This window comes from Amia ocellicauda, chromosome 2, assembly GCF_036373705.1.
Source record: "Amia ocellicauda isolate fAmiCal2 chromosome 2, fAmiCal2.hap1, whole genome shotgun sequence".
NCBI lineage: Eukaryota > Metazoa > Chordata > Actinopteri > Amiiformes > Amiidae > Amia > Amia ocellicauda.
The window spans coordinates 36,436,480-36,452,287 of NC_089851.1; the positions used below are offsets into that span (position 1 = coordinate 36,436,480).

The following is a 15,808-nucleotide window of genomic DNA, read 5'->3' on the forward strand; positions in this document are numbered from 1 at the left end:
ACTTGAACATTTTGAAAACAGACATCAACGCATGCATGATTTGTTCGGTACTGCAGCTGATTTTATGCACTTTGCCTTTAATGAAATACAGGTCAAAGTTATGGCATCATTATCTTTTTTTTTTAAAGCACCAAGCTATTTCACAGACTTCATTAACTACAACTTTAGAGGCCTGTTTATGTCTGATAGTGTTAAATGCATTAGATTTTAACCATCAAATAAAATAAAACAAATTATAGCCCTAGAAAAAGACAATCTGGACAATAAAGTTCTCTTTAACAGCCAACACTGTTTGCTGGTGTTGCTTTATTTCAGGGAGCGGAGCAATTGTGAATATTCTTGCAGGCATATTGTTTCACTTTGTAACAATAAGCATACACAGTACTGTGCACTTAATAGCATGCAATTAAAATATTTATGCAGTGTAGCCTTCGTCTTGACAAAAGAGATCTGTCCCTATGCTGTGGTGGGGAAATGAAGCCTCTTTAGAGGGGGAGGGAGAAATTGGGAAGTGTAGGAGGGTCAATACCCCAGCCTTTGTTTGATGTTCAGCTTGCCTGGGCAGCATCTTAAAAAGCTCAGCTCCTTGAACACGAAGGGATGCTGGATACACAGACTTCACGCAGGGTTTTCAACAAGGACCTGTGACTCGGAGGTGACTGAAGGATCCAGCGCGGTGCCTCTGTGCTCTTAAACAAGGTGGCAAAATAAAACGGACAAATTAAATCTCTCTCCATCCCGACTCAAGTCATTAGCTGCTTTAGTAGCTGCTAAAGGAGGCACAGCATCGCCAGGGTAGAGATGCTACAGCTTCAGATGAGCCCGACACAAAAATGACTGAGAGTTATGTGAAAATAATTACAGGAATAATAAAAGAATCGGTGGAAGTTGAAACTGAATACAACAGACAGAGACTTGGTGCTGGAGACAGTGTGATTATATAGTAATATAGAAATATATATATATATATTTTTTTTATTTTTATTTTATTTTTTTAAGTGGTTTTGTTGTTTTTCTATGCTGGCTTAAACAGATTATGAATAAAATGCTAGCATTGTACAGTTTGCACTATACATCTGGGATGTAATCATCGACTTAACCTGTTTTTACTTCTCAAATGACTGCAACACAATATACAGTGTGGTCAAGCCAAGCTGACTTCAGACTAAACAGTGCATTTATGTAGCCTACTTCCCAAATAATACAACCATCCAATTTTTATGTGGCGTATTTTGGGAAGTAAGCCACATAAATATAAGGAAAACAGCAGGTTGATAATCCAAGCCCTTAACAACTGTGTTGGAGTATCTAATGCTGTTGGAATGTCATGTGGACAGAAGAGCCCTTAGTATAGGCCTTACAACTAATTTAGAGCATTAAGTGGACACTCCTGGAGTGGATGTATGTGAGAATTGACGAAGTACACATCTGCCCCCTTTTGTAAGTAGAGTTTTTTCACGGTCACTATGTTTTGGAGCAAATACTTCTTCCATGTTTAAAAGGGTGATTTAAACACATAGAACGAATATGTGCAATAATCACATAATGCTGATGTTCTACAACACTTGTGCTGCACTTCATTATATTTATAATCGTCTTAGGTTTAGCGGAAGCCCAAGCGTCCAGGATTTGCATCCCCCTCGCCCTCCCAGTGGTAGAAACCTTAAATATGCGCTTAAAGCTTTTGAAATGCATTTCAGTCTTGCTGTGTTTTGAACTGCGGGATAAAACCGATTCCTTTTTGTAACCAAGGTTGGCCCACTCCCCAAGAGTGACAATACCATCAAGTTATTTACTGTAGATCTTATGTATTATAGATTTAATATGCATCTTTTTTTTTATTCAGTAGATACGAGGTAACTTCCTGAAAGACTTTGCAGGAATGCACGAATACTACAATGGAAGTGTCTTTTTACCATTCCTTTAAATAGATTTTTCTAATGTGTTTTAGTTGTGCCGTTACAGTAAAAATAATATACTGTACACACCATTATGCAGGTATTTTTTGCACTTCAAAATCTGTTTTTCTTTTAAAATATAACAGTGGAGACCAATTCCTTCTCCAGCACCTGAATAAAATTAATGTGCCTAAAGCTGTAGATTTCACTTTTCAAAGGAGTGAATGTTTGTACCTTTTTCATTCACTAAAGCCACCTGCTGTGCACAATACAGGTGAGCGCACCGTTGCACAGAATACAAATCTGGAACACTTTGGCTCTCAACGCTTCCACAGCGCCAGGGTAAATCCAGCTCAGGCAGTTAGGCATTACACTTTGGAAACAAACTGCAGATCTAATTTGAAAAGCAAAACTGCCTTGCATAGTTTGCCAGAATTAACAGCGTGAATCTGGGAAATGAAACATCTGTGTCGTTTTAATTTTACTGACTGATGACATGTAAAGGCTAAGGCATAAAGATAAACTTCTACCAACACGAGCATTAAGACGGGCCAAATAAATTCAGAATGCAAACATAGACCTAGGTTCAACTGGAATTACCTTTTAGTGTTGTTTTTTTGGGTGGGGATACAGAATTGCAATTAGTGATATTTTGTTCAATTATAATTACGCTGAAATCAATATAAACCTGTATATTGTAGATTGTAATTGTCAGTAAGCAAAATAAGCCTTTAGAGGATCATATGTTTATTGACTTTTGAAATCTTAAGCATAACAATTGCATAATTGGACTGTAATTGTAATTGATCGATACACAATTGTAATCAACCTCAAATCTAGATGATACACAGCTGTGTGGGTGTTTACAATGAGCTATGAGTATCAAACTGTTCAAAAGTAAAAACTGCTCAACATCAAAACAGAAGCAGTGCAGGGTAATAAAACAGAGCCTTATTAAATTCACCTGCGTTTCTGGAAACTTTAACTCTTTCAAGTATTTGGAAATGTATTAAGAGTGAAATGGACTTAGTAATCCCCTAAAATAGATCACTTTATCTATGGTTATAGATATCAGTTCCTCTCTCATATTTTTTGAAGCAGTTTTAAAAGACATCTCAGGAGAAAGGACAATCCCTAAATTTACCACAAACGGCAGACCTACTCAACCATAAATACAAGTAGTAAATTCTCCTTTCCAGAGTACATAGTACTGCCCTTGTACAAGCTCCTTTGTTCATTGCATCTAGTTGGGGGGATTTCCACGGCTTTGTCCACAGTCTGTCAATAGCCAAGGTTTCTCTCAGCCGAGTGAGTTAAGGTCAAAAATATTTCCAGCTGCCAATACACACAACACTATGGGGTTGTCTGAAGCGGACTATATATTGTAGACGACCCGATTCAACCACAGAATTGGAATGGACAAGATTGAATTGAGGTGAAATTGGAATTGAGCAAAAAAAAAAAACTTGACCCGAGCTCTGCTCCCACAAGCCATCAGTTTCACTTCCACAACACAGTCCTACAGCACAATGCTTTGCTGTCAGTTGAGACGATGGGCACACAGGTCTTACAAATATGGTCAACTCGCACATGTCTGTGGATATCAGCAGGGACTGCAGTTGTGTAGTAGCCCGTGTCCTGTTCTCAAACAGTTATGTACCAGCTTTGAAACTCCCAGCTAAAGATCGCAAATCACATGGAAACGGAAACATCAGTTACAATGTAGTTTGAGCTGAAAATATGTGAGCATTCAAGAATAGACATAATAGACAAGGATAGGATCCTTGGATCACTTAGTTATAAATGGACACCCAACGAGCACAATGGGTCGAATGGCTTTGCTTTGAACATCTATGTAGGGAAATATCCACTCCACAAGGTTTTATAAGTTCCTTTAATACATGATAATAGCTTCCACTAAATAATAACAGCTTCAAAATCCCATCCCATAACAGCTGGTCAGGTTTAAACACATAGGGGCACATTTTTAAAATATTTATAAACATGCAAATTATTGTCTGATTAAATTAATCTCAAACATCTCAATACAGAGATATATCAAGACTGAACAGAACTTGTGCTTCAGAGACAATTTCATATCTGTCAATAAGTTTGGAGTCTCTTTAAGAAATAATTTGCAAACATGTTATCACTTATACTTTGCCACAAACTGCTACAACTCAATCCACCAGAACATAATTAATTGAGCTTTAGTTTTTTCATGTGGAACATTTTAAAACTAAAATGTGATCCTTAATTTCATTTCATCATGTATCCACCTCTTACATATTTGTAGGAATGTAATTAAAATCACAGTGCTTTCAAGATATTAGAAGCTCTTGACCTAATGGTTCCCATTGTCTTTGAAGTCAATAATTAATCAGCAAAGGGACAAAGAGAATGACGAGAGCACTTTCAGGGATAGGCAATGGAGGTGGTCTTGCTGAAGTACAATTTGAAAAGTTCCCTTGTCTAGACCTGCATTTCAATGTCCTCAGGCATATCTCGTTTGGACAGGGCTGTTTTTAAGCACCGTTTTGGGGGAGATAACAGCTCCCAAACAGTAAAACCTGACATGATGCACTACCAGCCTACTTTAAGGTCATACTGGTATTGTTGATCTCATGTCTAAACTATGGGGCCAATCTGTAATTTACACTCTGTGGGGATTCATCTTTTAAAGTCTCACAGCTTGCATGTGGTTTCATAACAGTAATATAAGTCTGCAGGTTGATCTAGGAGCAAGAGAAACCTATTGTTCTATACACCCTCCTGTTGTAAGAGTTTAATACACTCACCTAAAGGATTATTAGGAACACCTGTTCAATTTCTCATTAATCCAATTATCTAACCAACCAATCACATGGCAGTTGCTTCAATGCATTTAGGGGTGTGGTCCTGGTCAAGACAATCTCCTGAACTCCAAACTGAATGTCTGAATGGGAAAGAAAGGTGATTTAAGCAATTCTGAGCGTGGCATGGTTGTTGGTGCCAGACGGGCCGGTCTGAATATTTCACAATCTGCTCAGTTACTGGGATTTTCACGCACAACCATTTCTAGGGTTTACAAAGAATGGTGTGAAAAGGGAAAAACATCCAGTATGCGGCAGTCCTGTGGGCGAAAATGCCTTGTTGATGCTAGAGGTCAGAGGAGAATGGGCCGACTGATTCAAGCTGATAGGAGAGCAACTTTGACTGAAAAAACCACTCGTTACAACCGAGGTATGCAGCAAAGCATTTGTGAAGCCACAACACGTACAACCTTGAGGCGGATGGGCTACAACAGCAGAAGACCCCACCGGGTACCACTCATCTCCACTACAAATAGGAAAAAGAGGCTACAATTTGCACAAGCTCACCAAAATTGGACAGTTGAAGACTGGAAAAATGTTGCCTGGTCTGATGAGTCTCGATTTCTGTTGAGACATTCAGATGGTAGAGTCAGAATTTGGCGTAAACAGAATGAGAACATGGATCCATCATGCCTTGTTACCACTGTGCAGGCTGGTGGTGGTGGTGTAATGGTGTGGGGGATGTTTTCTTGGCACACTTTAGGCCCCTTAGTGCCAACTGGGCATCGTTTAAATGCCACGGCCTACCTGAGCATTGTTTCTGACCATGTCCATCCCTTTATGACCACCATGTACCCATCCTCTGATGGCTACTTCCAGCAGGATAATGTACCATGTCACAAAGGTCAAATCATTTCAAATTGGTTTCTTGAACATGACAATGAGTTCACTGTACTAAACTGGCCCCCACAGTCACCAGATCTCAACCCAATAGAGCATCTTTGGGATGTGGTGGAACGGGAGCTTCGTGCCCTGGATGTGCATCCCACAAATCTCCATCAACTGCAAGATGCTATCCTATCAATATGGGCCAACATTTCTAAAGAATGCTTTCAGCATCTTGTTGAATCAATGCCACGTAGAATTAAGGCAGTTCTGAAGGTGAAAGGGGGTCAAACACAGTATTAGTATGGTGTTCCTAATAATCCTTTAGGTGAGTGTATATCACAGTGTTAAAAAACCAAAACAATCTTTAAATTAGGAAAACAATGTATGTGCTATGATTGTGGAGCTGATAAAAACTGTCTGTTATTCCTCAGACTGGAAACTTGGGCTGAAAGCTTTCAAAAGCCAATAAGAAACAGTAGCCAACCAGTATACCACCCAGAACCAGGCATTCCCTGCTAGATGTGACGGCATCAGCCATGCAAAGAGAAACGGAGAGCTCGCTTCACCGCTACACTTCATTAAACAATCGTTTCAGGTTTTGTTTTTTGCTTTGTGGCGCTCATTCATTAAAACAACAGCCATGTTTAACCACATGCTTCATTATGTGCTCCACTTTCTAGGCTTAAGGAAGTTTCTTCATTTACATGTCTTCAGAAGAAAAGATTCCAAGAACCCTTTACTTTAAAAGTAGCCTAATACACAAAGCATTTCTTTGTATTGGGAATATTAATTCAGAGAAAGATAAAGGGTGAGCTGGTCAAGTTTGGTTTAAAAATAAAATACATACATAAATACATTAGACATGAAACTGTGCAGCTGTAGCCATATACGATTATTAAACTAATATCAGTTCTCTTAATATTAACTAGCTAGTCCCCTTTCCTTTTCTTCTTGTATTATAATCTCTTCTCCTTTCAAGTGTCAGGGGCACCACCCCCCCTTCAACCTCCTGGTTTGCTGTCCTTTAACCCCGGCTACAAGGAATTTCCCCCACTTTGCTGCAATCCCACTGTGACGAATGCTCCTTGCATCTCTGTGTGGTCGCAGGGGGCACTGGGTTTCTCTTCCAAAAGATGCTTTTCAGATCACTTGGAGACAATGTTTCACAGTTTCCCAATTCTTTGGAGCCTCTTCTGGGAAGTCACTGTGCTTCATTATTATTAAGAAGAAATCACAATTCTGTCACTAGTGATAAAGCAGTAGAATTGCTGTGTCACCACGAGAAACCGTGACACAAATTTCTTCATGTTTCCACAGCAACCCCCTGATGTACAACTAATGAGCGTTACACAGTTTTAAGGCACATGCAAACCCCAAAACGGCTTTAAACATACATTACCTGCTTGTGAATATCTTAAAGAGGTTGGGAAGCCCACTGAAAATGCAATCCACTTGGATGTTAGTAATAATAAAAACATAAAGCTTTTCCTCTGACTTGTACGTTCCCATCACATATTAATAACATACTGTCTGTCTAACAACCCCTCAAAACATTCAAGTCCTTGTGTTTTCAGTTTGTAGCTTCGAGTTTTGGAGCTGGGCTTTGTCAATGTGTACAGATGATGAGCAATAACCAGACAAAACATTCAGACCAATATAATACCTTATGAAATGTTTTATGTGAAAAACACTGAAGTGCTGTAAAAGAAGATTTATCTGAAACAAATGAGATCAGAAATCCTTTATGGACTCCTTCAGCCTAGCTTAAACAGCAAAACATTTCCAAGCTCTCTTGCTACGAAAGAGTGAAGGTCAAACAAGCCTTCTCTAGCTATCTGCGGCAACCCTAGGACAATTGCTTTATGTGAGCCGGGCGCACTGTGCAAAAGCTGCTGTAGCCATGCCGTTGTGATGGATGAGAAGCCAGCAATAGGCCAGGCTACGGATCAGCGCTTATCCTGGTCATACACTGGAAATCTGGGAGATCACTCCTTTAAACTCGGTGGTGAATTAAAAAGCATATGGGATTGCAGAAAACATTCTTCTGAAAAAAAATCACCTGTTAAGACTTCAGCACAGAGGAGGGGAACACACTAGCAGAGCAGAAAAAGTCACAGAATACAAATGCTACATTTATTTGTTCTGGCTACAAGCACAGCCAGAGAAGACTACAGTGTATGGAAAAGGGGAGTTGAGACTTATTTATTGAGGTTTCTGAAGGCGAATGGAGATGGAATGCGTCTTTCAGAACAGCATGTCAAGTCAATGTGATGCACAAACGCTAACCAGATGTGAAAAGTACAGCTGATTTCCTTCTCAACAATGACCTGAGCATTCAAATAAAATACAGATCTGCATTCCTGGTCCAGTCTGAGGGTTTTATAGAATACTATAGCAAAGCCCAGGCCATTGTGAAAAGCAAGTGACAGGAATATCTTACACTAACTCTATATGGATCATCCTATGGACTGAAATAGCAAGGAAGATGCATCATGCAAAAAAGCACTAATTCTATAAATAGTATTTACAAGTGGGGCAGCAGCAAGAACCAGACCATTCTTCAGGACTGCTTCAATCTGCCGCACTCAAATGTGCTTTATTTTTTGTCTGTCGTTCATCCATTAAAGGTTTTAGATGATTTTGAGAGCTTTATATCGTTTTTTTAGATAGCAGCGTTATGAATGTTTTTACACAGTGAGCCCATTCGGGTTTCTGTAGACTCCATATCAAATAAATATCACAGTGTACATTCTTCTGTGTTGCTGGAGGCCTTCACATTTTAAATTACCTCAATTGTCATTTTCCTGATTGATTTGAAGTGTTTTTCCCCTCTAAAGTAGAAATTCTATCTGTTTCATATTGCTTAGGTGTGTTAATAATTTATTTGACTGTCTGTATGCAGCGCTGCAAACTGTCTACATACTTTACTTTCTGATTTAAGGACAACACAAATTGGCTTCGGGGAAAAAAGTGTCAAAAATGGCTCTCTCTCTGAAAGGTTGAAACCCCTTGTGGGACACGGGTTAACAACCTGACATTTGTTGAGTTTATAGATTGATGTTTGAGTTACAGGCAGGAATTTGATTGATAATCTGGTAATCTGTCACCTTATGCAGTTGGTCCGAGAGGGGGCTCTGACCACACAAGCATTGTGATTTTCACGTGAAACTACAAGATGCTAGCACATTTGAAGGAAATGCTTGTCAAAATGTAGTTTGTAGCTAATCTAAATAACCCCTAGAGTGGAATAAGGTCAATCTCATGCAGATGTGAGTCTGAAGGAAAACATTAAAAGAACACTAATTTTCACCTCTTTATTTTAAGATAATACAATAAATAAACACCCTTCATGCGTTTCACAATGGCAGAGGACAATTACTGTTCTTTCTGTTTTGTGTACAACAACTGTGATGGTATTGCAAACAAAGGTGTAGGAATATGCTGACAGAAGATGTCTTGGGGTTCAATAACCTTAAGCAAAAGCATAATATGCATGGTTTCCAATCAAAACAGAGAACATACTTGCAAGGCATATAGATCAGATCACTATGAACTCAGGAGGATTTCTAACAAATAAATTAGCTGAAACAGTCATTCTGGAAGCCATGTTATGCCACTAAAACATTTGAATAGGGGGGAGAGAGATATCGGAGAACCAAATCTGCCAGTATAAGTAAATTATACAAAATAAGGGTACAAAAAGTAAGAGCATGAAAATTGCAGAATCAATTGCTTTGAAATTACACCAGTGGAGGCTAACTCTGTTTCTACACATTTACATTATTGAATATTTCATGTGCTGCAAAAATACCACTTGCTAAAGATCTAGAAATGAAAACAAAAATGAAAATAAGTGTCCACTACACTTTTAAGTAAGAAACAGAATAATCTGCGGTTATGTTTGAAAATGTTTTTTGGAAAAGGAAAATGCAAGAATTACAGAAAACTAAAATGAGAAAAACATTCAAATGACGTTAAGTTCGGGGGAATGGAGAGAACTACATCCATTTCAACACCTGCTGTTGCACTGTATTGGTGTTTCTTTTTCATGGTCTTTCTTTCGTATATATAGATTATTCTGATTAAAATCAAAACTTCAAGTCAGCTGCCAAACACCACTAACAATCCTATACTAGGCAACAATCCTATATTCCTCTTCTCAAATATGTTTTATGTGAATCTGTTATAGAGCTTTAAACAGTGGCAAATGCAGTCAAGAATTAAGCTTGAATGATACGTTTGAATAGCTACCATTTTTTATGCATCTGTTGATTTTTATACATTCGTCTTTGTTCTGAACTCAACATACAATCCTATTAGTAATGGTTTAATATAAGAAATGGCATGAAAATACTATATTTGGTTTTAACAATGATTAACTGCTGCATATTTGATGGTTATTCTGTTCAAAGTTGGTTTTAGTAAGATTGCCAGTTGAGCCAATCATTTTACCCACAAGTATATATGTATGGAAGGATTGGATGAAGTGCAAAGTATGCAGATAATGTGTGATTAGAATTACTGTCTTCCCCATATAATGTGTCTCTGGGACATTAATGAAATTCAGATTTAAAAGGACTAAGTACAGTTGATTGCATCAATGAACAAGAATTAATCTAGTTGGCTATATTGCACAATAGTTTGTGAGCACCACAGAACAAAATGAACAATGTAGATTACTTGTATACACAATTGTTTTGTTGCAAACAAAAAACATTGAAGGCATTATTTCTCCAGTGTTGAATGTAACAAACCTGTTCTATCGGGCAACCTTTTGACCTTTTGTGTACCAATGCCCCTGATATAAATCTTGTTGAGAGTGGTAGCACTCCCTCAGAGAGAGGGAATTGAGTTACAGCCACCTAACATAAGTTTTCCTTGAAGCATCAAGGAGTGAGAATGTAATTGGAGTGCATGATGTTTTAATAACTTACAGGGATTCAAAAAACAATTGAACAATTTTAATTGAACATCGTTGTTGATATGCATAGATTGCTCATAAAGTGATAATTCTGCAATGGCTTGAAAATAGATTTACATAATAAACAGTGTCCTGCGTTTTACATGAACAACATTGTTTAGGCTGCACTTCGTTCCTCTCAGCCCAAGGTGGTCATGTAGTCTGTTTAATGAAATCACTTATTGATTAATAATTTTTTGATTCCTTTAATCATCACACATATTCTATTAAGGCGCATCGGTGAACTGATTAAGCTAGATAAGTAGAAGCTAGATATTTATTTAAAGGGTGCGTTACGAAACTAAATTCTGCAATGTGGCTTTTGAAAAATGTTCATGATCTTACATTTTTTTTAACCTGATGCATAGTCTCTGTTTAACACCCACTTACAACACCACAGAATTATACAGAGTACACTTTTCTTTAACCTTTCAATCTATTTTCCCACAATTTCTCAATTTCTAGCAAATCGGTAGAGAGTTTTGTTTCACAGCAATATCATGGCATTACAGCCTAATAACCAATAGCTTCATCTGTTATCTATTGCAGTTTAAACAATGAATGACTTTGGGGTCAACAATCATGGAACTTGATCCAATGATTGCTTCAAGTAGGCAGGGCAGAGCTCAGGTGGAATGAAGTACAGGAGACCATAGGGAGTATGTCTGTCCAATACCTCCTTGAGATATGTAGTGAAAAGGTGTGTATGAAATAATTATATGGAAACAATCATGTTTCCACGCATAAAATGTATCATAGCTATTGTAGGGGCAATCACTGGTCAATAAGGCTCTCATTCATGGCTGCAGTCACTGGTGGCTTAGAGGTACAGACAAAACCTGCAGGGCTAAATAAGAGCAGTTGGCTATCATTGCTCTAGGTAAGTGCATTTTCATTTCATTCAGGCTTTTCATTGAAAACTCATTAATGACAATTGATGAAATAGGGTTTCACTCTAAAACATCTGATTCATCAATTAATATTGTTTATTCCATATGGAAATATATAAAAATAAAATATCTGCCAGTAACATGAATTGTATGTATTATAATTAGTATGCTTACTATGACAAATAATTGTAGAATATTATATTTGATCATTGTGTTAAAATACATCACTGCATCACTGCTGACCACTGTGCCAAAATATCATTTTCAGCATAATAATCAGATATTTCACAGATTTCACATTTCCTACCTAGCAAAAACAACACTCGAAGATATTATCAGCAGATGGAAAAATCAACAAGAAACTCGTGGATTGTCATACTTCCAAAATGCATAGCTACAGAACTCCATCATATCACCAAGATGATACAGGTTTTCTTGTTCCCCATAGAGAGCTATTTAAAAAGATAAGGAACCCAGTTAGGACGTTTGCATTATTCTAAACTAACAACTGCAGAAACATCCCATTGAGTCCCATTCATAGACACACCTAGTGCATATCTTGTGTCAGGAATGAGCTACAATCCATTAGATAAGAACACACAATCGAAACCCACATCACCCTCATGAGATAGAGGTCAATTAAATGCACCACAAGCGTGTAAATCCAATTTATGCTTTGTAGGTGCAATGCAAACATCCAGAATGAACAGGTTTCAAATGTGGGTGTCTATTTATGTATGACTCATTAACATCCACACTGATACTGTGAACAAAACAGTCTTTACTGCTTAAAACCACTTTTTTGCCAACCTCTTCAGAATTTCACTTTAGGCCATAGCATAAGGTTTCAAACTGAGATGTCAGCACATCAATAAATACGTCAAACATGTTTAGGAAACTCAATGGATTGGGATTAAGAACAAAGTGCCAGAAACATGAGAGTAAAAAGGGACTTTTATCATCCCCAAATGTGTGCTGTGACAAGCATTTACTTCCAACCACAGAATTAACATCTAAATCAAGCCATTACAGTCCAGATAACTAAGTCATTGTAATGCATGATTACAAAACAGCTGAACTACCGCAGCAAGTTTACAACAGCACGCATTGGTCATATGGTCCTGCTAACAGAGAAGACTGTTTAAGACCCACATTTGTATGAGTGCCAGCTACTGGGTCTTGCACAAACCCAGTACGATAACCATCAAAAACAAATCCTAGCGTATCAATGACAGATTTCCCTTCTGATCTTTTCCTGAAGATGTTTTTCATTGTTTCGTTTATAATAAGTTTCATAAATGAGCTATCCTTATTTGTTCAGCCATGTTGAAACTGATCTCCCTGTATTGCTCTTTCCACATATGGACTTATTAAAGCACTGACAACAAGACAGCATACAACAATATCAATTAAAAACAAAGCAAATTAAATCATGCATTATTTTGTTTCTCCTATTAACAATGCATGGTCTTCCAGTTTCCAGAATCAATTTGCAAACTATTCTGGATATCTGAAAAACTATGAACACTTGAAACACATCATTAATAATAGCAATACTACAAATAATAGTAATAATAGACAATCATTACAATTTGATATGCTAATTAGACTTAATTGGCTTGCAATAACATTCAATGACACAAGCAGTCGGTCGATTTTAAGCACAATCGTCAATTGTGTTTCGGTTTTATACTTAAAAATCTGTAGCTCACCATTTAAAACACTTTATTGTAAACCAAATGACCACGCTGTGTCTCTAGCTAATATAATGACCAAAAAAAAAGTCAGACACACCGGGGCTGCCACTTGGAGGGGGCAATTCATCTGCTCCACACAATTGAATAAAGTCTTTGGAGAATCATCAATCATCTAATAGGCAATTAATCAGTCATCTAAAGGACAAGCTGGGCTAAATGGGGTAAAGCATCGTGCGGGGCTGGAAATGTGGGAGAAAAGTACATACCACCGCCACAGTCATAACAACCCGCTAATTCAATCAAATGCCACCACAAAAAGGTTGGATTCCCGATTTGTGCAATCAGTTTACCTTTTAAATGTGCTTACAAAGTAACACCTATTCCGATACTGCAAAAACAAACAAACGCGCAAACTGTTACACATAAGCAAGCCACATTCACAAAACACATGGCATTCATAGCAGCAACACTGGGGGATAATCCTGAGGCACCTGCATAGCATGCAGCTTCACCAACCAATATTGTAACTTAATTGGCATTGAATTAAAGAGAGAGAAACAGCCGCGATGCGTCGAGGATGCACCGTTAGGTTTCCGACAAGCATCGGCGCTACAACCTGGGTGCACAGCCGGTAAGCGATCAATGCTTGTACAACTAGAAAGTTTTGCGCAAAAGGACGTGCAAGCGTGTGAGATGCTTTTAAACACCCAGCGAGACTTTAATCACGACACACACACACACACACACACACACACACATATACATACATGAATAAAGGTGTCCTTCCTTACCGCTCGCCGGGGCGGTTTCTCCCCCCGTCAACTGCAACACATTTCCCAGAAACTGGAGGACCAACACAACTCCCACCATAAGGTCCCTTTTCTTAACCTCCGCCATAACGTCGCCTGTCTGTAGCGGACAGAGTTGAAGGTGTTGAATGAAATGCAATAGAAAAGCAGCAGGGGGAGGGAAAAAAAAAAAAAAAAAAAAAAAAAGGAGTCTCCACACTTTCCCGGTCCCACTGGCTAATCCCACAAGTGCCGGCGCTACGGATGGCGAGGCTGCTGTCCCATACGGCAGGACTGCCTCCGAGAACGGGGTCGCCCCACTCTCACACAGGTCTCCTCCAAAATCTGCCCCCCAGCCTTAAAAATAAAACCACAGTCAATGCATGAGGAGGGGGGGGGTTGAGGACAAGCAGCCGGGGTCCGTCTGTTACTTGTTACTTGCAGGAGTGGTCTGCGCTCTGGTTCAGCAGAGAAAGCAACACATTACCCCCCCCCCCCTTTGAAAAACTGCAGCGTCAGCTTTGGTGGATGTGACACCGGGTCCAGATTGTGTCGAGGGTTTCACCATGCGCTGCCAAGGTAAGCGCTTTGATTGCGTGTGGATAAATCTGCACGGCACTATGAATCACTCCTCCTGGAAAAGAAAGCAATACTCCAGTCCAGATCCTGCTTCCCCAGCCCGGCCCGGCCCGGCCCGGCCCCCTGCTCTCTGTCTTCCCAGCTGGGGACACTTTGCAGCTTCTACAGATACAGTGTGTCTCGGAGCGGAAGTGTGCTGTCCATTGCTGTGGGTGGGAGCAGCGCGCTTTCATGCACAGGGCTCTGCAATGCAACCCAACCCAACCGAACCCAACCCAACCCAAACGGGCCGGTTGGGGTGCCTAGCTGGGTGGGCGCAATGCATGAGGGTGTTTTGTGCGCAACTGCGATGCATCCAGCCGGCAGCTTTAAGAGCAATAGTGTGCGAGCTAAACTAAAGGGAGAGCAAGAGTCTTTCTCCCGTGAGCTTGCTTCCAAACCTGCGTTGGGCATTTTCGCAGCTGAATGTGGGAGCTGAAGTATGTTGTATTAGTGATTTGCATGTAATCGCACAGGTCTTCTGCGTGCGATGTGCAGTTTACTTGTTTAATAACGACACGCATGCGTTTGTGTCTCGGGTTACTGTCACAGGAGAGAGCAGTGGGGCAATCTGAGGAAGAGGACTGGCCAGCTGTGCGTTGCAATCCAGGTGAAATATATAACCCCGCTCTGAGACATGAGAGAGGATATTACAGTAACTGCAGATGTGGGCCCTCTGTTGGGTAAAAAACGACACAACATGCATCCAATGTTCACTTGCGAGCGGACCTCAGACTTTCTTCCCTCTGTACATGTTATTGAATAGTTCTTTATTTTCTGGGCTATTATTTACAAGACTGCTCTAATTCTGCAACAATGGTTTATGTCATGCTTAATACTTTCTCTAAGCAGAAGCTACTTATGTAATGGCAGTCTGTTTTATTTATATATTTTTATACAGTTCTAGGGAGCAGGACAATGAACAGATTCAGCTACAAACAGAAATAATCCAGCATGGGTTGGGGGGGGGGTAGAAGCAAGTGTTCATTGTTCACCAAACACAGCACATTTTATGCGATCACATGACCATCACCAGACATAACAGGTGGGCATGTGGCACAGTTGGCGGTCAGTTAGTGCCCTGTGTTAATCCTTACGAATATATTCCAAATGATAAAACAGTTGTAGATATGATTTTCTACCTCTATAGTACTTCTCTGAAATATGCATTATCAAGCCCTGAGCCAAAGGAAAATGAATGTATTGTGCTGTCAGGCATAAAGAATCCTTCTTGTGCAGGATCTGCCAGTTCCACACGATCCTAGCCAGTGACTGGG

General features: G+C 39.4%; 1 protein-coding gene across 2 annotated transcripts in view; it reads right to left on the bottom strand.

The window, feature by feature from the left end:
- The window catches only part of plxdc2b (plexin domain containing 2b), a 189,345-nt gene extending 174,731 nt beyond the window's left edge, over window positions 1-14,614 (bottom strand). Inside the window, exon 1 of one of the 2 annotated variants that reach the window (XM_066723384.1) lies at window positions 13,893-14,614. In XM_066723384.1, the coding sequence (XP_066579481.1) occupies window positions 13,893-14,022 (130 nt within the window). In that variant the 5' untranslated portion in view covers window positions 14,023-14,614. The remainder of the gene's footprint in view (window positions 1-13,892) is intronic. The other variant, XM_066723385.1, reaches the window with a different exon arrangement.
- Between the last annotated feature and the right edge of the window lie 1,194 nt (window positions 14,615-15,808).